The 24535-nt window shown below is 42.0% G+C and overlaps 1 protein-coding gene across 1 annotated transcript in view; it reads left to right on the top strand.

Annotated features, from left to right (window-relative positions):
* LOC124550768 (organic solute transporter alpha-like protein) overlaps positions 1-24187 on the top strand; it is a 133120-nt gene extending 108933 nt beyond the window's left edge. The window contains exons 5-6 of the mRNA XM_047125492.1: positions 18927-19173; positions 22999-24187. Of these exons, the coding sequence (XP_046981448.1) occupies positions 18927-19173; positions 22999-23246 (495 nt within the window). The 3' untranslated portion in view covers positions 23247-24187. The remainder of the gene's footprint in view (positions 1-18926; positions 19174-22998) is intronic.
* Positions 24188-24535: the final 348 nt, after the last annotated feature.

The raw sequence follows: 24535 nt of genomic DNA, 5'->3' as shown, positions 1-24535 counted from the left end.
TGGCTGCGGTTACCCTAGACGCTGCATCACAGACAGGAGCGCCTGCGATAGTGTACTCAACGACGAAACTGGGTGCACGAATGGCAAAACGTCATTTTTTCGGATGAATCCAGGCTCTGTTTACAGCATCATGATGGTCGCCTCCGTGTTTGGCGACATCGCGGTGAACGCACATTGGAAGCTTGTATTCGTCATCGCCATACTGGCGTATCATCCGGCGTGATGGTATGGGGTGCCATTGGTTACACATCTCGGTCACCTCTTGTTCGCACTGACGGCACTTTGAACAGTGGACGTTACATTTCAGATGTATTACGACCCGTGGCTCTACCCTTCATTCGATCATTGCGAAACCCTACATTTCAGAAGGATAATGCACGATTGCATGTTTCAGGTCCTGTACGGGCCTTTCTGGATACAGAAAATGTTCGACTGCCGCCCTGGCCAGCACATTCTCCAGATCTCTCACCAACTGAAAACGTCTGGTCAATGGTGGCCGAGCAACTAGTTCGTCACAATACGCCAGTCAATACTTTTGATGATCTGTGGTATCGTATTGAAGCTGGACGGACAGCTGTACCTGTACACGCCATCCAAGCTCTGTTTGATTCAGTGCCCAGGCGTATCAAGGCCGTTATTACGGCCAGAGGTAGTTGTTCTGGGTACTGATTTCTCAGGATCTATGCACCCAAATTGCGTGAAAATATAATCACATGTCAGTTCTAGTATAATATATTTGTCCAATGAATACCCATTTATCATCTGCGTTTCTTCTTGGTGTAGCAATTTTAATGGCCAGTAGTGTATATACGTGACAGACCGGTCAGGCCAATCAAGGACCCGTACATTCTTCAAGGCAACTGTTTTTTGAACCGCAGCGGGGTCTTGCGTTATCTTGGGATTATGACGTTAGGTACCCTGGCCATGAAAGGTATCACAACAGCGTTTATCATTCTTGCCACGTAAAGGCGAGCATTCAGCCTCCCTTCAACAATCACAAAATCAGCCCTATTGTCATATCCAGTAGCTCGCCACACCATTCCAGGAGTTGGAGAGGGGTGGGCCTCGAGAATCGTAACTTCGTGTGAGAACTGTGGTAGGGAAAGTGAATGGTCGACTTCGGTTTATTGGGAAGATTTTAGGAAAGAGTGCAGAAGCGACCGGACACAGGGCGCTGGTGCGACCTATTCTTGAGTACTGATCGAGGGTTTGGGATCGGTACCAGGTCGGATTAAAGAAATTCGTTGAAACAGTTTAGGGGCGGGTTGCTTCTGAAGACATCGTTATTTGCGATAGATATATATTTATCTTGTTTTTTCCCTTTTTCCGTCTGTTCATATGTCTTTGATGTTGTAGCGCATTTTTCGTTTGTCCTGTAATACAGAGATAAAAGTTGTTTTCTAGATGTAATATGTAACGGGAAATTATTTCTCTTTTGTAAGTAGATAAATATGTTTAGAGTTTATTGATTGTGGAAAGCTATAATTTTTTTTGTTTATCGTTTACTGTAATAAGTTTGGTAGAAAATAGTTGTGTAAAGATATATGTAATTTACTTTGATGTTTTATAAACTGTGGGCGAGAGTATTGAGAGAGCAATATCGATAGTCGATCCAACAAAGCGGGTGTGTTGTTGGGTAGCTAGAGAGGCGGACACATGTTTTACTGTGGGTGTCGTGACTTTTACGAGCTGGTGAAGATTGTGTTTAGTGGCAAGCGATGTACGTTTTTAATGACTGTTTTATACCAGGACGTGATATGATAATAGAGAGTGTAGAAACTGGGCGAAGTAAATACTGAGACTGTGCCGTGAGACGAAGTAACTATGACAATGCAACCGAGAAGCCGGCCGCGGTGGTCTAGCGGTTCTAGGCGCTCAGTCCGGAGCCGCGCGACTGCTACGGTCGCAGGTCCGAATCCTGCCTCGGGCATGGATGTGTGTGATGTCCTTAGGTTAGTTAGGTTTAAGTAGTTCTAAGTTCTAGGGGACTGATGACCATAGATGTTAAGTCCCATAGTGCTCAGAGCCATTTTTGCAACCGAGAATGGACGGTATTGTAGCTCTGTGTCTGTGAATTGAACTGCGCTTGTATTTTGACTGTGTTTTCGTACACTCAAGTACTTTGAACTTACGTATTTATTCGAGTTTCGATGAACTATCGGACGTCTATAATCAGTAACAGTCGCTCTGAACTTATGCGAACTGTCTATTGTGTGTGAGTACATTACCCGCCCAGGACGGTTTTTCGCGATCGCGGCACTTATAATACGAATTGACTTTCTACAGAATTCGCGGTCGGCAAGTTTTATAAACTGTGTGTAGCAGAAGTAAACTTAAATTGTGTGCGCCAGAAACATTAAAACTGTGCACATACGGCCTTCTGTAACAACAATTACATCGACCAGCCTGTGGCCTGCAAAACGCCACTGTAATCAGATTTGAAGCTTAATGAATACCACCGCCCGCCCGACTACGAGGAAAAATCATCAGCTGCAATCACACGACCGTGGGAGCAGATCTCAGCGTTTCACCAGGACCAGCCAGCTGCCGTCGATATCGCGAACCTCGTCACAACACACAAGATAAGGTTTAAAAGCAGCGCTCTCCTCTCAAAGACTCAAAATTATTGCAAACAATTTTAATTTGTAATTTGTTTTCCTTTTGGCTGACATTCACATAACGTTTGTCTTCCTTAGCATAAAAGTGTTCTCCACGAAGTGGTGTGTTCTATGTAGACATTGTTGACTTTCGTTAGCAGTAGCCATTTCCCTTTTAATTATTTCCATTTTTTTTAATTTCATTCCGCTGCCGCTGCATGTATATTTTTTATAACTTTTGGAGGGTGTGTGTCTAACTTCGTGTGCCATAACATTTACCAGAAGTATTGTAATGTTTTGCTACTTGGACAAGGGCGCCCTCCATTAATTTCTTAAACGTCGACCAATGACAGTGAAGCTCGCTTGCTATTGGAGCTACCATTCTATAGTGGGTAATTCAAAGGTGGGTAGCTGTCAACCACACGGGTTGTGATTACTTTGAATGAGAGACGTGTAAAATTGTGGGTTCATCACTCAACTTTGGTATTCTTTTGTTTATTGATGTTAGAAGCAAATTTTTCTGCCAGTGTCATTAAATCTTATTTAATATGGTTATTCTATGCTAAATTGGGATAAATGCACGGTCAGATATTGTGTTGGGAAGTAAAATTTGGAGAAACGTCTGTTTAGATACCACTTGATTTTGACTGCATTAAGTCACAGCTGCAAAATACTAACGCGAATTCTTTACAGACGAATGGAAAAAGTGGTAGAAGCAGACCTCGGGGAAGATCAGTTTGGATTCCGTACAAATGTTGAAACACGAGAGGCAATACTGACCCTACGACTTACCTTAGAAGAAAGATTGAGGAAAGGCAAACCTACGTTTCTAGCATTTGTAGACTTAGAGAAAGGTTTTGACAATGTTGACTGGAATACTTTGGTTCAAATTCTGAAGGTGGCAGGGGTAAAATACAGGGAGCGTAAAGCTATTTACAATTTGTACAGAAAGCAGATGGCAGTTATAAGAGTCGAGGGACATGAAAGGGAAGCAGTGGTTGGGAAGGGAGTGAGACAGGGTTGTAGCCTCTCCCCGATGGTATTCAATCTGTATATTGAGCAAGCAGTAAAGGAAACGAAAGAAAAGTTCGGAGTAGGCATTAAATTCCATGGAGAAGGAATAAAAACTTTGAGGTTCGCCGATGGCATTGTAATTCTGTCAGAGGCAGCAAAGGACTTGGAAGAGCAGTTGAACGGAATGGACAGTGTCTTCAAAGGAGGATATAAGATGAACATCAACAAAAGCAAAACAAGGATAATGGAATGTAGTCTAATTAAGTCGGGTGATGCTGAGGGAATTAGATTAGGAAATGAGACACTTAAAGTCGTAAAGGAGTTTTTCTATTTGGGTAGCAAAATAACTGATGATGGTCGAAGTAGAGAGGATATAAAATGTAGACTGGCAATGGCGAGGAAAACGTTTCTGAAGAAGAGGAATTTGTTAACATCGAGTATTGATTTAAGCGTCAGGAAGTCGTTTCTGAAAGTATTTGTATGGAGTGTAGCCATGTATGGAAGTGAAACATGGACGGTAAATAGTTTGGACAAGAAGAGAATAGAAGCTTTCGAAATGTGGTGCTACAGAAGAATGCTGTAGATTAGATGGGTAGATCACATAACTAATGAGGAAGTATTGAATAGGATTGGGGAGAAAAGAAGTTTGTGGCACAACTTGACCAAAAGAAGGTATCGGTTGGTAGGACATGTTCTGAGGCATCAAGGGATCACATATTTAGTACTGGAGGGCAGCAATGAGGGTAAAAATCGTCGAGGGAGACCAAGAGATGAATACACTAAGCAGATTCAGTAGGATGTAGGCGGCAGTAGGTACTGGGAGATGAAGAAGCTTGCACAGGATAGAGTAGCATGGAGAGGTGCATCAAACCAGTCTCAGGACTGAAGACCACAACAACAACAACGACAGTTAACACGATACTTTGCGGGTATTTTGGCGATACTTAGTGACACGGTAGAATCGCAGTCGTCACATGCTATATTTGTTACCAGTAGATTCGAACAACACGTGTCTTGCCGACGCTTCGGGAACTCAAATTGCAAACCATGGATGGAACGCGACGCTCTTTTCGAGAGACACTACTGAGAAAATATAGAGAACCTACATTTGAAGCTCACTGCCGAACGATTCTACTGCCGCCGTTGTACAATGCATGTAATGGCCACGAGGATAAGGGACGAGAAATTGGAGGTAATACGGAGGCATATAGGCAGGCGCTATTCCCTGCCGTAATTTGCGAGTGAAACAGGATTACTATAGGTACAGGGTACACCCCACCACGCACCGCACTGTGGCTTGCGAGTATCTATGTAGATGCAGAGGTACACATATCAAAAACAGTTTTGCATCACTGCAGTTCTCTGAAGACAGACGTTGACTGTGGATATTGTATCTCAGACACAGTCCCTTTGACTGTTCAGAGATTGTAACCTCCCCCTCACTTATCGACCTTAATGACAGTAAAAATTAAACCGCGTATACCTAATGGAATTTTGGGAAAAGCAATCGTCACCGAAGTTAATATGTCGGTAAAGAGGGAGGAAAGGGTTACATCTAAATGAAAGAAAAAATACAAATGAAACTGGTGGAAATTAATTTTGAAAAAGGCTAAAATTAATAAAGAAAGTAAATTTGCGGACGTTACGTTAACAATTAACTGGTGTTAATTAGATATTTGAGATTTGGGGAAAATTACGGTCGCCAGTCCTATGGACAACTACTATAATAACTGAAAAAGAAAGGTTATTGCACATATAATTAGCACTACAAGTGTGGCAACTGAAGGTTGACACGTGTTGTGTGATAACTGAATGTTTGTCAGAATTAATAAATTTCGCTAGACTCTGACTTAATTTAGCAAGAGAATTAATAAAACCGGAAAATTGAAAGTTAATTTAGTGACTGAAATTAATAGTGAACTTTGTTTCTGAAGCACTACGAAATTCAATAAAATAAGGTTAGTCTTGGGCTACCTCAAAAATCATTTCAAAAGCTACTTGAATCTATGCAATTTAGAAATAAGAGATTTAACTTTGAACTTGAATTAAATGATTCTGAACAATTAACAATAGTAAAATTTAGTACGTACCAAGCTGAGCTGCAGTCACAGGTAAGCTAAAATATGCTAACAAAAACTCGCACTCTTAATTTGTGTTTGTGTAATCTAAATATTGTAGCCAGTTATGAATACCTTAACTGAACTTTGAAATTAAAGCAGTGAAATCGAATGATATTACTTCAATGCTGGCGTTTGAATTTCAACGGCACTCGAGTTCATCTCGGAAAAGGAAGGGACCTTGCTTGCTAATGCAATTGGGACAATGAGCAACAAAGGTACATGCTAAGTTGCTGTATTTTAGTGATGCTAATGGAATAGTTCGGAAAGCTGAGGTCTGCCATACAGTTCTAAAACTTTACGTGCTTTCAGTCTTCCTTGTTGGTTGATTGAAGGTTTGAAGTCGTCGATCGAGGAGGTGGCGACAATCACTTAAGTCGGTTCAAAATGGTTCAAATGGCTCTGAGCACTATGGGACTAAACTGCTGTGGTCATCAGTCCCCTAGAACTTAGAACTACTTAAACCTAACTAACCTAAGGACATCACACACATCCATGCCCGAGGCAGTGTTCGAACCTGCGACCGTAGTGGTCACGCGCTTCCAGACTGAAGCGCCTAGAACCGCACGGCCACATCGGCCGGCTCACTTATGTCGGCCGTAGCTGTTGCAGAAGCTAGATGTTGGCGCACCTTCTTCTCGACACGGTCACCAGGCGAAACGGGCTTTCAATGTGTGCCAGCTAATGTTTTCCATCCGCGTCACTGTGCCGGAAACTATCGTAGGAAGTCGAGTGCAATTACATGCTGCCAAACCCTGAAAGCGCGGCAACTCGCGGGAGCGTCACACAACACACCTGCTCCACCGCCCTACTCCAGCCAGACTCTGTTCTGCCCGCTCTCCACGCGGCAGAGTTAACCCTACCAAAGATCTTAAACACTTTGTTTCTCCACACGACCTATCGACGTAATCGTTCGATAGCATAGTTTTCCTTAGGCAAGACCCAGCGTAAAAATACAAATAGTATTTACAAAACAAACCAATTATACATCGACATAAATGCATATATATACAAATAGTAGAACAATTACAATATAAAAAGACACAGAAGTGTCATATCTTCAGGTAACAAAATATGGAAAAAAAATTATAGTACAATAGATGGAAATAGGAGGATATGCATATCCGGCGTTACAAGATGTCACTAAACGCGCCCAAAGATGTAAACAACCATGCATGAGCAGCATCTATTACACGGAGGGTGTCCAACAGCCGATCAGTTCCAGTCATTCCACCAGGAAGGTGTATGTCACAGCAAGGGATCTTGACTTCTAATATGATGTAGTACACAAGACTGTGTGGGGTGAGACCAGGTGTACGTGTTGGGCACGAAACAGGACCCCCCTGCTTGTTCACTTTACATGGAATGTCTGATACAGATGTTCTCGAACCCTCAGTCCAAAGTCCTCCATCATGTTACAACCATATCCGTTGGCGAATAACAAGCGGAATATGTTGCAGGACTGCCTACCAGCAAAAGTGCCGGTACAGTTATTCCACTACCAGAGTTATCAGAACGATTATCGCTTATAACTTTCGGCTCGATCATTTCCGGATCATGGTCCCTTGTGTGAAATTCTTCTCTGAAAGTTTGTGACATCATGACGGAGTCCACCTGTATCAACTGTAATCAGTCGATTCACAAATAGTCTGCCCTTTTTCCAGTGCTCACGCATGTGTTAGTCTAACGTAGAACTAACGCACAATAGCTGCTATATATACTTTTAGTTAGGAAACATATTATGCCCTTCTAGCTGTAACATAAAATGCAATACGATGGTTGTTTGATAAGCCTAGTAAAAAACCAAGAAAAAATGTTTGCTTCGAAAACAACTCACCTTACTTCTCCACTTAGTCTCCCTTTCTTTAAAGTCAGTCCCGCCATTACACTCTTGTTTATTTACAGTGTTACATTGACACTTACACAATCACGATTTCGGCTTCAAAGTGCCATTATCAAGTGTTTTTAGTGTTATACAGTGCCCAAGATGGCATACTATCGTATTTAAAATGCACTATTAGACATGTTGTCTAAGAGTACACTTGGTCCAGCGATCTTCCAGCTTCATCCCATCGGAAAAAAAGATTTTGTTAAACTATGCAACATACTCTTTGACTGCAACTATCACTTCGTCATTAGATCGAAATTTATTCCCAGCAAGCCAGAGTATTAAGTTAGGCAGGTGACGCCTGTATTTAAGGAGGGTAGAAGGACGGATCCTCAAATTTACAGACCAATATCCTTAACATCGATTTGTTGCAGGATTCTCGAACATATCCTCATTTCGAATATAATGAATTTCCTTGAGACAGAGAAGTTGCTGACCATGTATCAGCACTGCTATAGAAAGCATCGCTCATGCGAAATGCAACTCGCCCTTTTTTCACATGATATCTTGCGAACCATGAATGAAGGGAGTCAGACGAATGCTATATTCCTTGACTTCCGGAAAGCGTTTGACTCGGTGCCCCACTGCAGGCTCCTAACTAAGGTACGAGCATATGGGATTGGTTCCCAAATATGTGAGTGGCTCGAAGACTTCTTAAGTAATAGAACCCAGTACGTTGTCCTCGATGGTGAGTGTTCATCGGAGGTGAGGGTATCATCTGGACTGCCCCAAGGAAGTGTGGTAGGTCCGCTGTTGTTTTCTACCTACATAAATGATCTTTTCGATAGGGTGGATAGCAATGTGCCACTGTTTGCTGATGATGCTGTGGTGTACGGGAAGGTGTCGTCGTTGTGTGACTGTAGGAGGATACAAGATGACTTGGACAGGATTTGTGATTGATGTAAAGAATGGCAGCTAACTCTAAATGTAGATAAATGTAAATTAATGCAGATGAATAGTAAAAAGAATCCTGTAATGTTTGAATACTCCATTAGTATAGTGTAGCGCTTGACACAGTCTCGTCGTCCGCAGCTCGTAATCGTGCGGTAGCGTTCTCGCTTCCCACGCCCGGGTTCCCGGGTTCGATTCCCGGCGGGGTCAGGGATTTTCTCTGCCTCGTGATGACTGGGTGTTGTGTGATGCCCTTAGGTTAGTTAGGTTTAAGTAGTTCTAAGTTCTAGGGGACTGATGACCATAGATGTTAAGTCCCATAGTGTTCAGAGCCACAGTCACGTCGATTAAATATTTGCGCGTAACATTGCAGAGCGATATGAAGTGGGACATGCATGTAATGGCAGTTGTGGGGAAGGTGGATAGTCGTCTTCGGTTCATTGGTAGAATTTTGGGAAGATGTGGTTCATCTGTAAAGGAGACCGCTTATAAAACACTAATACGACCTATTCTTGGGTACTGCTCGAGCGTTTGGGATCCCTATCAGGTCGTATTGAGGGAGGACATAGGAGAAATTCAGAGGCGGGCTGCTAGATTTGTTACTGGTAGGTTTGATCATCACGCGAGTGTTACGGAAATGCTTCAGCAACTCGGGTGGGAGTCTCTAGACGAAAGGGGGCGTTCTTTTCGTGAATCGCTACTGAGGAAATTTAGAGAACCAGCATTTGAGGCTGACTGCAGTACAGTTTTACTGCCGCCAACTTACATTTCGCGGAAAGACCACAAAGATAAGATAAGAGAGATTAGGGCTCGTACAGAGGCATATAGGCAGTCATTTTTCCCTCGTTCTGTTTGAGAGTGGAACAGGGAGAGAAGATGCCAGTTGTGGTACGAGGTACCCTCCGCCACGCACCGTATGGTGGATTGCGGAGTATGTATGTAGATGTAGATGTAGATGTAAAGGAAGAAGTCACTTTGACTACATCTAGTGAGTAAGGTGGCTGAGAAAACAATTCAAAGCCCAGTTCATACAGTATCGCCGTTGTTATCGCTGATGTGTGGGATGGTGCATTATCCTGGTGAAAGGGCACTTCTTTGCATACCAACTTTGGTCTTTTTTCAGCCAAAGCAATCTTATAACGATCCAGCAATGAAGTATATAGGGTCCAATTTTCGTTCTTCCATTTTCCAAGTAATCTATGAGGATTATTCCTTGGAAATCGCAGCAAACAGTGGCCATCACGTTACCAGCGGACAAAATTGTTTCTGCCTTCTTCAGTGCACTTTCACCAGTCTTTGGCCAATTCTTTGAGTGTAGTTTTGAATCTGTTGTGTTATGATGGATCCAGGTTTCAACAACAGTCGCAAATCGGTGCAAAAAGTTTTGCTGAGACCTACAGTCTCACCAATCTCACAAATTTTTGTTCGGCGATCTTTCATTATACTATCATGGATTTTGTCGGTGGTTTCCTTGGTGCTGACGTCAATTGGTGTTTGTACGACTGCATTTAAATTCATTAATCTAAAAATACATAGTCTTCACGATAGAGCAGGGCCCGCGTGAACTTCATCCAACTCTATTTTGATTTATGTCGCAGTCCAACCCTCAAAATGAGAATGTTTATAACAGCACGAAACTCGGTTTTCTCCATTTTCAACAGTCGACACACTGACCGATTCAGACGGCTGTCAACAATGAACAGTACGCTATACCTTGTTGAAATTCTTTATACCATCCTTGGACTAATCAAGCTTACCAACCTTGAAGGTGCGGCTTAAGCCCCTCTCACATGGAGCAAGGTTCGCCGCAAGTTAGCGAGATGGCGTGCATGCCTGCCGGCTTGCAGGGAAAGGAGCCGGCTATCTTCCATGCCGAAGCTCTCCCACGGTGCAAGATCGGCAGCTAGTTGTGTTGTGATCGGCTGCATGTTGTATCGAACGAAGATGGCTGCTTCAGGTACAGATGTTCAGAGCAAACTGGTGTTATTAGCTGTTTTGGTGCTAAACGATGCAGAAATGCATGCTAATGAGAGAAGAAGAAAGAAAGAATGGACGAAAAACTGGATTAACTGGAGAAACGCTGGAAAAGGTGTGCTGTCCATGCTTCATAAAGAGTTGAGGTTAGTTCGCATAACAACTACTTTTGTTTGAAAAGTATCACCATTTCATTACTGTTTGACTTTATAAATATACCAATAATGACTGTTATATACGACTTTATTTTATAGCATAGAAGATCGTACATCCTTAGCAAATTTTGTACGAATGGGTGTATTGGTATTTGAAGAACTGCTTTGTATGGTTTCGCCTCTGATTCAGAAGAAAGCTACATCATAATCCATTACCATTCAAGATTATGTGCTTTCAAAAATCGGGTGAATATTCAGCGTAATATTTCTAGGAAATAGTCTTAAATGGGTCCTATTTTTGCAAGTAGTAAGTTTCTACGTTCAACAAAAAATTCATAGTTTTGTACTTACGTCGTTCATCCCAGTGCCACTGCTTTTCGATGATTTTACTTTGGCGTACTCCACTTTAAATGGAGTACGTAAATTGTGCATTTTGCTATAGCACTCCTTGCTCGTCGTGTATGGTCGAACAAGACACACGGCATTTGCAGCTCTTTCGAGTGCCTCTGCGCGCAAGTGTTTATTATAATAGTTTGCGCTTTTCACGACGTACAGACACTGTTCTTCCCTATAAGTACATAGCAATGCTTCCATCGCTTCCCTGGACCACTGCAGTGCCATTACTTGATAATTATAAGAACTTCCTACCGCATGACGGCAACATAACATGTCTCCTCCTACCAGCAAACACGACTTCACTTATACAGCCCATGGATCAGGGAATCATCGATAACATAAACGTCGTTATAGAAAAATATTTATCGAAAGTTTGCTCTCATCTGATGAATCAACATCTGTAAAACAGTTTTGGAGATCTTACAGTATTAAAGATGCCATTTTCAATGTTGCCAGTGCATGGAGTGATTTGTCAGTGTCAAATCTCAAGAACGGCTGGAATAAACTTTGGCCTCAACCTAGAGGTGAAGAATCGGAGGAACCAGAGTGTGTGACAGTTGACGACATGGTCAATTTGTGCAATAACACAAAATTTGTGCAAAAACAAATCAGCACAAATTTGACGTCAGAAGAAGTATAAGAGTGGTTAGAGTGTGACAAAGTGGACGGGGGTTTTCAAATTTTGAGTGATGACGAAATTTTTGCCAGCGTAAGTGCCACCAAAGAAGAAGAAGAAGAAGGGGCTGATGAAGACGAGTGTTCAAACCATGAAGAAAAACAAACTATTAGCAATTCAGAGGCCGAAACAATGCTGCCCAAGTGTATAGAATGGTTTGAAAGTCAAGAAGAGGCTAATGCAACGCAGGCACTACTGCTCCGAAAAATACGAAATATTGCCGCGGTGAAAGCTCGAACATCAAAAAGGCAGAAGAAATTGACTGACTATTTCCAAGCTAGATAAACTATTTCACCTGTAAGCTTATAGTACAGTACAGTACAGTACAGTACGTATTTTGCAACTTTTGTAGCTACTGTACGGATGTTTTTATCGTGTAATAAATAGTTTTATTTGCTATTACAATCGTGTTTAATTCGTTTTCGCTCCGAAATATTATTACATTACTGTGAGAGAGATATGTGTCTATACATAAAATAATTGATTGAGGTTATGTTTTGGAGGAATACAGTGTTTCTGTTATCCGTCTATTCGCTCAGCCGTCACGACCACGGTCCCGAAGATGAAGGTTAATCGAGTTTCCACTGTATCGTGTACGGACAGAGACCGCCTGCATACAGATTTAACTGAGTGCTCCTAATTCGGAACTGTTCCTCGAATAGTGCATCAAGACACAAGATTAGTTTTCTTCCGTCTTTAGTTCAGAGAGCATTAGTTACTTTGTGTTCATAGAACTGTAGTCAACGCAGGACAGATAGGCTAAACCGGCATTCCACAACTGCTGCAACCAGCGTTCCTAAAGTTGACTAATGTATTTTACTGTTCACTATTCGTTGTTGCTTCTTTGCGCGTTTGCTGCCGCAGAACCCACACGTCCGTCCTATCAGGACAACTTTATTAGTCTGTTTCAGTGGCAACAGGATTTTCATCAAAGTGGACGCCCCAAGTCCACAACAGAAGGCACAACAAAAATGTTGCATTCTTTCACGGAAATGTACTTACCAACCACCCTCGTATATACACTGCAATTACGACACTCTAAGTTCAATTATTTATTTTTACTTCGTACATTAGTTTTCGTGTCTAAGAAATCTGCCTTTCTAGCTTAAATGCATAACTCCCACACATAATATCTACATCTACATCATACTCCGCAAGCCACCTAATGGTGTGTGGCGGAGGGTAGTTTCGGTACCACTATCTGCTCCCTCCTACCCTGTTCCAATCGCGAACATTGCGTGCGAAGAATGATTGTCGGTGAGCAAGGTCCGTGTGCCGACGACTTTAGAAAGTATCACATTAATCTGCTGACATGGCTGCGCAGTGACCACTAGCCAGTAATGAGATGCTACAGCGGGCTGAACGAAAGTACGAATTTCGGAATCTGTTTAAGACCTAGCACTTACCACCACAGCCGCATTGACTTTAGAGCCAAGCTTGGAACCGTAGGGAAAGGTACGCGTTTAAACTCACGCAGGCTGGAACAGGACAAGGAATTGAGACTAGCAAAAAAACGTACGTAGCTTCTGGCATACTTAACTTTAATCCATAATTGGTGAACATCGCTCTTGACGGTACATATTTTACAGCATCAGTAGTAACTGGTAACGGCGCCTTGCTAGGTCGTAGCAAATGACGTAGCTGAAGGCTATGCTGACTATCGTCTTGGCAAATGAGAGCGTAATTTGTCAGTGAACCATCGCTAGCAAAGTCGGCTGTACAACTGTACAACTCTAGACCTGCCGTGTGGCGGCGCTCGGTCTGCAATCACTGATAGTGGCGACACGTGGGTCCGATGTATACTAACGGACCGCGGCCGATTTAAAGGCTACCTTCGTTTACATAAAATAATACATACTCATGTCTGCTTTACTAGTACGACATAACTGAAAGTAAGCTGTCAGCTGTCAGTCCAGCTTTAATAATTTTCTTTTACAATGTGTAGGTGGGTAAATTAACTACACATCAAAGTGTCATACAATCTGTGTGGGAACTAAAGATATATTTGAAAAAAATCCGTCACAGGAGCAGAGAAATTGCGTGCTAGAATTAGAAGCCTTCTATTAGAAACGGGGGCAGCTACATTAATATGTTCAGAGATTGTCGAATCATCTTAAGTGAAAAGAAACAAGATAATTTTTATCAAAACCTTTACGACATAGTGCACATCATTGCCCTGAAGATCTTTACAGTCGAAAAAGATGACTGGTTTTTGATCAGCCACCAACTGATAGGGACGCCAAGGTTCATGCATAGAATCAATCAACACTTATTCGAGAAACAGAACTTCTGAGCCGGTGCAGGCAACCATTAACAGATGAGAGTGAAACGAATATAAGACTCAACTATTCATTAAATACATATTAACCCATTTAAAATATAAATTTCGCATGCAAATGTATCTGAAAATTAAAAAAAACTAAAGTTCATTACTAGTAAATGCTGATAATTTTACGCATATTTCGGTCATTCAACTTACTACGGAAAACGACTGGAAGAAGTTGTCCATGAAACTCGTGCTGAATGGTTTTTTGGTTAAATAGTTTCTCTCACAATAGAAATCAGTTTTAGAGGTGTGTGCGTTTTGATTGAAACCATTTTGGATAAAGATCTCTTACACAGAGTGTTACAAAAAGGTACGGCCAAACTTTCAGGAAACATTCCTCACACACAAAGAAAGAAAATATGTTATGTGGACATGTGTCCGGAAACGCTTACTTTCCATGCTAGAGCTCATTTTATTACTTCTCTTCAAATCACATTAATCATGGAATGGAAACACACAGCAACAGAACGTACCAGCGTGACTCCAAACACTTTGTCACAGGAAATGTTCAAAATGTCCTCCGTTAGCGAGGATACATGCATCCACCCTCCATCGCATGGAATCCCTGATGCGCTGATGCAGCCATGGAGAATGGCGTATTGTATCACAGCCGTCCACAATACGAGCACGAAGAGTCGCTACATTTGGTACCGGGGTTGCGTAGACAAGAGCTTTCAAATGCCCCCATAAATGAAAGTCAAGAGGGTTGAGGTCAGGAGAGCGTGGAGGCCACGTAATTGGTCAGCCTCTACCAATCCATCGGTCACCGAATCTGTTGTTGAGAAGCGTACGAACACTTCGACTGAAATGTGCAGGAGCTCCATCGTGCATGAACCACATGTTGTGTCGTACTTGTAAAGGCACATGTTCTAGCAGCACAGGTAGAGTATCCCATATGAAATCATGATAACGTGCTCCACTGAGCGTAGGTGGAAGAACATAGGGTCCAGTCAAGACACACCAACAATGCCTGCCCAAACGCTCACAGAAAATCTGTGTTGATGACGTGATTGCACAATTGCATGCGGATTCTCGTCAGCTCACACATGTTGATTGTGAAAATTTACAATTTGATCACGTTGGAATGAAGCCTCATCCGTAAAGAGAACATTTGCACTGAAATGAGGATTGACATATTGTTGGATGAACCATTTGCAGAAGTGTATCCGTGGAGGCCAATCAGCTGCTGATAGTGCCTGCACACGCTGTACATGGTACGGAAACAACTGGTTCTCCTGTAGCACTCTCCATACAGTGACGTGGTCAACGTTACCTTGTACAGCAGCAACTTCTCTGACGCTGACATTAGGGTTATCGTCCACTGCACGAAGAATTGCCTCGTCCATTGCAGGTGTCCTCGTCGTTCTAGGTCTTCCCCAGTCGCGAGTCATAGGCTGGAATGTTACGTGCTCCCTAAGACGCCGAACAATTGCTTCGGACGTCTTCCTGTCGGGACACCTTCGTTCTGGAAATCTGTCTCGATACAAACGTACCGCGCCACGGCTATTGCCCCGTGCTAATCCATACATCAAATGGGCATTTGCCAACTCCGCATTTGTAAGCATTGCACTGACTGCAAAACTACGTTCGTGATGAACACTAACCTGTTGATGCTACGTACTGATGTGCTTGATGCTAGTACTGTAGAGCAATGAGTCGCATGTCAACACAAGCACCGAAGTCAACATTACCTTCCTTCAATTGGGCCAACTGGCAGTGAATCGAGGAAGTACAGTACATACTGACGAAACTAAAATGAGCTCTAACATGGAAATTAAGCGTTTCCGGACACATGTCCACATAACATCTTTTCTTTATTTGTGTGTGAGGAATGTTTCCTGAAAGTTTGGCCGTACCTTTTTGTAACACCCTGTATGTACCCTGCACGTCCAAGATGTATGAGATGACTATATAGACAGTTTTTTATCCAACTGCGAACTCTCATCTCGAAGAAGCATCTCATAGAGTTTCCGTGCTACAGTAGGATCCTTAGTGCAATGGAGAAAACCATTTATGTATTGGAAAAGTTTATGCTCTTTCATGACATTGTATTACGACTACAAGAAGAGGCTGCAGGTTGTTATATTTGTATTGTCCTTACCGTTATGTAATTCGAAGAGTGATCTTGTGCTGCTTCACAAGTCAAAGCACCGTATTTCGATTTCAGTATTCTTTCAAAATTTTGTGCACGATGAATCACCTAAAGCTTGCGGCGCAGATATTCCCGAAATGGAAAATGCTATTGATGTGTGGATTTCACAGAATGGATTGGTAGTTAGGGACTCGTATTGTTAGTCAATCAACAGATTGTAATAATACTTAGAAAGTGAGGTTTTTTGCCAACATACACTTTTTAAGTAAAACAATGCCTATTAACATTAATAAACTAAAATTAGGGCAAATGAAACTGTTATTGATGCTTGTTGCAGGAGTCTAGTGCGAAACGTATACGAGATATAGTATTTTGAAAAGTTTTCGCAACTACACTTGCTTGTGCCATTCAATCTGCGTAGTTGCTAGATGCGAAGTTGTTATGTTTGTATACAATATACTTGAGAGTTCCTAGAGCGCATCGCGATATGCTTGTCAGTTAATGTGTGACATTCCAACCAGTTAGTCTTGAGTGGACAATAGGATTTACCAATACAGAAAACGCCGACATGCTCATGCTGTATGGAGAATGTAGGAAGAATGCAGATCGTTCTTGTACGGTGTACGCTGCAAGATATTCCAATAGACGTCAACCATCTCGGCAATTAATCAACCAGCTACTTGAAAGTACTAGTGTAACAGAAGCAAACAGGTGACGGCAGATAAGGCGGAACTCAACGTCCTTGCCGCTGTAGCAGTTGATCGACACGTTAGCTCCCGAGAAATCGCACGAAGTAGTGATGAGAGTCAGACAAGTGTCCTAAGCTTTCTCCACTGGTATAGGTTCCACCCCTATCGCAACTCTACCGATCAAGATCTGCATGGAAACGATTATGAGAATCGTGTTAAATTGCTCCAGATGTACCACGTATCTTGTTTACTGACGAAGCCATATTTGCTAGTCATGGCCAGACAGACCGCCGAAACATGCACTATTGGGCTGTTGACAAACCCCGTTGGCTTCGTCAGATGGAATGTCAGTTTCCATATAGTGTAAACGTGTGGTGTGGGATAGTGAACCAGCAGCTCATAGGCCCGTTTCTCATAGACGGAACAATGAACGCGCTCAAGTATCGCAGCCTCCTAAGAGACCATCTTCAACATATGCTAGAAGACGTTCCTCTGTAGACCAGGAGGAACCTGTGGCAGCAACGTAATGGCTGTCCAACCCATAGTGCTCGAAGTAATGCAGCATGTCTTCACGAGTTGTTTCCCAATCGTTGGACTGGATGCAGAGCACCTGAACCTTGGCCAGCCCGTTCCCTGGATTTGATGCCTGTAGAATTTTCCTTTGGGGAAAGCTGAAAGACGCTGTCTACGAGGACATACGAACTACACCCGGTTGTATGCAACAAAGTATTACAGTAGCCTGCTCGGACATCTGCACTGAAATGCTAGCATGTGTGTCGCAGTCGTTCCATACCAGAGTGGAAGCGTGTATTCCCAGTGCTGGTGGTCATTTTGAACACAACCTGTGATAGTCAGTTGTCTCGTTACTGGTCAGAATGCACATTATTACGCTGTGCACTTGTGTTGTTCTTTAGTGTGTGCTACCACAAATATTGTGCGCGCCCGGCTAGCCGCACTGTCTAACGCACTGCTTCCCGAGCGGGAAGGCGTACCGGTCTCCGGCACGAATCCTCTCAGCGGATTGGTGTCGATGTCCGGTGTGCTGGCCAGCCTGTGTATGGTTTTTAAGGCAATTTTCCATCTACCTTGGCGAATGCGGGCTGGTTCCCCTCATTCCGCCCCAGTTACACTATCTCGGCGATTGCTGCGCAAACACTTTCTCCACATACGTGTACACCACAATTACTCTACCACGCAGACATTTGGGGTTACACTCGTCTGGTATGAGACGTTCCAGCGGAGGTCCACTAGGGACCGAACCACACAGTAACCCTGGGTTCGGTGTGGGGCAGCGGTGGGGTAGGTGGACTGCTGTAGCCTATTTTGGGATTGTGTCCCACTGAGGGCTACGGTGGGACGAAGCCTAGGTCCCTGGTTTAATACATATATACATAGATGAGGATCCTTACATGAAGTATTTGGTATCACGCTTTTCACAGTATAGCAGATGTTAAAATACGGCTTTCAATGCTCTGTGTTGTGTCTAGTAGCATTCTGTATGAGATATATAAAATGGTAACACACCCAATTCACATCTCATTTAAATACAATTAACAGAAATCTTTAATTACTGGTAAAGTATCTTATTGGTATCATCGATTTCACGAAATGTACAGAAAAATTAATGATTTCATTTGTGTAGCTATCTGACAACAATCACATAGAAATGTTAATGTTAAAATCATTTCAGTCATTAAATAGGAAATCAATGGTCAAAATTAGATTATTTCATAAAATGTGAAACTTAATGTTTTCGGTAGACATCTGGCTAACTGGTGCACTGAAAGTTAGTTTCACTCAAAGAGATTTTCTTTCTATAAAAACTCAAATCGGATTTCTCATGTTATATGATTACCAGCTCTGGAACTTTCTAGACTGCGCGGCTAGCCGGGCGGGCAAGGGTCGCCATAGCATGTGCTTTCAGAAACTCAAAATGACTTGTAGGAAACTCGTCTTAACCTTGTGGCAACAAGACGCTATGACTCGGCTGACAACCCAGGAAGATTTCATCAATGAAATTCTGTGAGGAAGTCTTCATTCGCGTACAATGTATGAAGCGTTTTAAAACGTTGACAGAGCTCGTTCAGCACGCTCCTCCGGCCTTGTTGCAGGAGACGTACACCAAAGCGCTCCCGTACCTGCAGCCGCTCTTCGTGGGCTCCATGATGCTGGCCGTGTGGGGCACCAACATGACGATCCGCGTGCTCAACACCATCCTGAGCGACTTCAAGGCGACGGCCAAGTTCATGTCCCTGCAGCTCATCGTCATCCTGGACGTGCTGCAGACCTCGATAGCGAATCTCATAGCCAAGAACGTGCCCTGCACCGTCCCGCTGACGCCCACTATGTGGGCCAACTGTGAGTACCACCTGTAGCCACTCCTTTGGGCACTGAAAGGGTAAGTTTGGGATGACCGTCAACGTTATCTCTGTTTGTATCAGGCAATGTCCTGACTGACTGGCTTACTCACTCTCTGACTCATCATCGACTAACCCAACCCGCTGAGGACAGAAACTTTTAATTTTGAGAAGGTGTGGATCTTCCATTGTAGGCGTCATTTACGGTGAAAGTTTTTGAAATTCCGTCTCTGAGGGAATGAAATAGGGGATGAAAGGCTTTCTGAAAAATGTCGTTATTGAGGCAGTTTCGAAGCTAGACCTATGAAAACTATTGTTTGGTTTCTCAGTCAGAAATAAAGAAATACGTGTTTCAATATTTTTGGAAATTTAACCCCTGTGGGGGTGAAATAGTCGCCGAAATTTTTTTTAAATAAATCATTATTAAGAACTACTAAAGCTCCATCTATGAAAACTGGTATTCGACTTCTCAGTTGCAATTTAAAAATATACGTATTTCAGTGTTTTGAAAAATTCAAGCCCTAAGGGGGTGAAATAGAGGAAGAAATATTTTATGAAATATTTCATTATGAAATCAGTCTTAAAGCTGAATGTATGAGAATTTTATTGTAGCTTTGCAGTTGGAAAAATTACATCTTTCACTGTTTTTGGAAATTCAGCCCCAGAGGGGGGTGAAATAGGACCAAACTCAATCACTGAGACATCATAGCATAGCCCAAACCGCTAAGTATAGAAACTTGAAATTTCGAGAGGGTGTAGATCTTGTATTGTGGGCATCGTTTAAGAAGGGGTTGTCGAAATTCCTCTCCTAAGGCGATGAAACAGAGGATGAAAGGCTTTTTTGAAAATATGTTTCTATTAAGGCAATTTTGAAGCTATAAGTACAAAAATTGGTATTTGATTTCTCAGTCAGAAATACAAAAATACGTGCTTCAACAGTGTTTGATATTTGAACATTAAGGAATAAAATAGTGGGTGAAATCTTTTTTAGAAAATAAATCAATATTAAACAACTTCTAACGCACTTTTAAAGTTACATCTATGAAAATTGATATTTGACTCCTCAGTTAAATTCAACTCCTAAGTGGGGTTAAAAAGAGGAAAAAAATTGTAGGAAAATATTTAGCCAAAACTTTTAAAGATAAATATACGAAAATTGTTATTTCACTTCTCTGTTAGATAGAAAGAAATATCTGATAGGGGATGAAAGTTTATATGAAGATATCACCAAAAGAACTGATTAACAAAGACTTCAGACTCCGATAATAGAACAGCTATTTGGGCCGCAGTACATTCGGAAAAGATCATGCTTCTACTGCCTTAATTAGCATGAACAGTTTAGAAGTTGTTGCAATTTTTAAACAGCATAAAAATTCGATTAGAGGAAACAAAACAAAAAAAAAAAAATGTCCGTGCAGACTGCGAGCGAAGCAGGAGGCGCTAAGCTAGTTGTGTATAAACTGAGGATGATTATAGGTAGAGTCATAGCAAACAATGGTTTCCAGTATTCCCCTGATCCCCATGGTATGGACCAACTGTGTACCAGATGTAGCCATTCATTTGTGCATTGAAAGGGTAACCTTTGGGATGGTGAGTGTGGTCATTCTGGATAAACTGAAGATGATGACAGCCAAGTTTATAACCAGGAACGTGCCCTGCGCTGTTCCACAGACCCACACACTATGCACCAATGTTGAGAATCAGCTGAACGCGTTTATTTGAACATGGAAATGGTGAGCTTTGGGGTGTTCAGTCAGGTCATTCTGGATGACTGAACATGATGATAGCCAAGCTCATAGCCGACAACAAGCCCTTCACCATTCGGCTGACACACACGTTATGAGGCAACTGTATCAGCAATAGCCATTTGTTTGGATATGGACAATGAGGTCACTGTGGGTGAACCAAGATGATGATGGTCAAGCACATAGCAAACAACATGACCTGGAACATTCTCATTTTTCCTCAGCCTCCCCGTCTCTCTGACACAATCCTATGTGGGTCAAATGCATGTGCATTAGCAGAAATTTATCCAAGAGATACAAGATTCCAAAACTGCCATTATAGATATATCTGATTTGAGAATTCTGAAGGTGAGTCATGCCACTCTTCTAAATATTACAGGACATACATAAAACTTACTGTATCTCAAAGGTGTGATAGGTCCCCTCTCAATATTTCTCTGAAACTAGATTACTTTGATACTAACATGCAAACACATCTATTATTAACAATACCATTAGATGCAGCTTACTCAACACAAATGTATGAAAGATAAGACATGATGTGACTACAGTTTTTTACTGTGACATGAAAAACAGAAGTGAGTAACATTTTTTATATGTTCTTGATTTTAATTTTTGTAATCTTGATGTTACTCTCTTTTGATATTGTTTTACTATCAGGTAGCTTGAAAATGCTGAAGAGACGAAATTAACAAATAGCAAAGTCATGCAATCAAGTGTTTATTTCAAAACATAGAAACAGCCTACCCAGGACAATGACTTCCCTCAAGATATTTTTAGGGTATTAATACGGTAATGGATATTACCTTTTTGAGTTACTAATCCTAAATCACAACATTTCGTATCAATTGAATCAGTAAATGAAACTAGAAAATATTCACAATTATTTACTAATGATGTCAGGTTGAAAGTGAAGTTGGAAAAATTGGGAAAAAAGGGTGAAATTCGTGTTGGATACTAACAATTAACACTAAAAGGAAATACCACTGAGTAATACTCCTCAAAGCTGAAATACAAGAAATAGGTTTAAAATCCTTATTTGAATTTGAAGCCATCTGTGACGGTATCTGTTTACAAAGCTTCACACCTGATCATGCCAATGGATTTCTGGCATTATTTTCATGTCTCCAATGTGTTCTGAAACAACTCGACCTTAAGAAAAGTGTTTTGGAGCTTCTTTTCTGTGTCGATTGCATAATGTGCATCGCAGGCCCAACATATGACTAAATGGATGTCAAAAACTTCCCAAAATTATCTTCACATTAGCCGGTAGAACTGACTCTTTAACAGCCTAGCACTGAAACTAGACTTTCTTCACCTCCTCATTTTAACACCATCTCATGCAGCCATGCGAACTCGTTTGCCGAATTGGTAACACTCTATGAGTGCATGCTGCACTGTGTTGAACCTATAGAGATTGATAAGTCGTCAACTTCTGGAGAGAACATCTTTCTGACCTTAAAATATCACATGTTTTCTCACCCATCTGTCATATTTGGGTATACAGATGAAGCGTGACTGAAGAAACAAGCAGTATAATACGAAAACATCGCCATTCTGGACACCATTCCAGTCCTCCAGACATTGCTGGGAATCGAACCTGGGTCCTCTGCATGGCGGCCAACTATGTTGACCACTCGACTGCGGAGGCACAGTATAATATGGTCATTTCTTTCAGCTACTACGTTACCCCTAACATATAAAACTGAAGAGGAGGCATCTGCTCTCTCTAGCCCCTCGCACCACCCCTGTTTGTAAACACCTATGGCCGAATGTATCAAATATTCTTTGGAATATGTGTCATGTAGGCTCTGAGGTCACTCTGAGAGTGTTTCAGAGATAGCCAAAAATGCATACAGCAAAATTTTGCTGATTCTCACTTTGTGGGTCAACGTCAAACATCAATTTAGGTATCCATTGGGCATGGGAGAGGTGTAAGCTCTGGAGTAATGAGTGATCTCATTCTCAGTGTGCTACAGTTAATGACAAAATTTGCATTTTAGAAATTTTTGGATTTCACCTTTTGCATGTTCAGTGCATTTTGATGACCTGTTGCTAATGTGAGCACCCTTATGTGGCAGTGATTGTGTCGACACTGGTGCTTGTGGAGATGGTGCCACTGAGTCTTTGGGCCCGTTCGTTCTACTGCCGTCCCACGCCACCCATTACAGCGCTTGTGGATCGCCATGGGAACACGTCCAGTGGTCCAGAATCTAATGGGCACATCGAGCCCACACCCATGTACAGGAGCTGTGTCATCCTGACTGAGGACTTGCCGCCTGTTCGCAGCGTGAGCATGGATGGGGTCGACTCATCATCCACGGCCTAGATACTTCCAGTGACCAATCTGTTATTGGTTTCATCGTCAACGATGGTGAGGCAGACGAGTGATCAGTCCCAAAGGGCAAAAGTTCCAGTGTTCTAAGTGTAACATAAAAACTGTGATTTTGTCCAATGTTGGGGAACAATTGTACACTTCAGTGTGCAGTGCACTCTGACAGAAACATTATTACTCCTTGAGAATCATTCTAATTATGTTAATAAACTGAAATGTGACCGTCAGCATTGCATTAGCATTTCAAAACAAATAAGAGATTAGATGCACTGCCTACAATTAATCATAATGCAAAAATATCAGCGATGATCCTTTTTGTCATGCTGATCACTTGTGATAGGACTAATAATTTTATTATTGTTATTATTATTATTATTATCCAATCTAATTTCAAACTAGTGTGACTGTGTATGTACATCTGTGTCAGTGTATATATGAAAAAAGATTGTGAATCTTAATAGGCAACATATCCAGCAACAGAGGTGGTCTTGAAGATGTTGCTGATGGAGAAGGATCCACTGAGGCTTTTGGGCCAGTCCTATTAGTGTCACTGGATGCACACTGCATGTAGCTTTCCAGGTTCCATGGAGCATGTCAAGATTTTAGCTATATGCTGCAGGAGATGCATCGTCCTAACCAATTACCTGCCATCCTAATTGACTCACAACACGTAGGGAATTGACTGGCCATCCATAGTCTAGCTTTCTCGAGAAATTGTAGGTTTGCTGGTTTGATCATCAACTATCTTGTGTCATGTGGAAGAAGAGTAAAGTGTCCCAATGGGCAAAGGTTGCGGTACTCTGAAGGTTGCTTAAAAACTGTGATTTCGTCCATTACTGTAGAACAGTTGAATACTTCACATTGTAGTATGTACTTGTAGCAATGTTTTTACTTACTGAGAACTACCTTTATTAGTTGATAAATTAAAATGTGTAACTGAGTGTTTCAATAAAGAAATAACAGAAGATTCTCAAGCTGCATCGAATTGTGATGAACATAAATTATGAACAACCATTATTTTCATACTGATTATGTCTGTTTGTGATAGACTAATAATTTTCATTTACTATTACTCAATCTGACTGGGTGTAATGGTGGTCTAGTTGGTGGAGTACTGTAGATGCTGCCTTCAATCTTGCGTAGGAGTGGGGATTTTTCCTCGCTCCATTCCCTCCAGAATGGTTCCAGGTCCAATGATCTGCTACCAAACTCAGTATAGGTATCATTCCTGGTACTAAAAGATGCTGGGATGATGGGCTCTCCATCCTCCACATCCACTCCCC

The sequence above is a fragment of the Schistocerca americana genome, chromosome 9 (genome assembly GCF_021461395.2).
Source record: "Schistocerca americana isolate TAMUIC-IGC-003095 chromosome 9, iqSchAmer2.1, whole genome shotgun sequence".
NCBI classification, from domain to species: Eukaryota; Metazoa; Arthropoda; class Insecta; order Orthoptera; family Acrididae; genus Schistocerca; species Schistocerca americana.
This window is presented reverse-complemented; position numbering and strand designations above follow the sequence as displayed.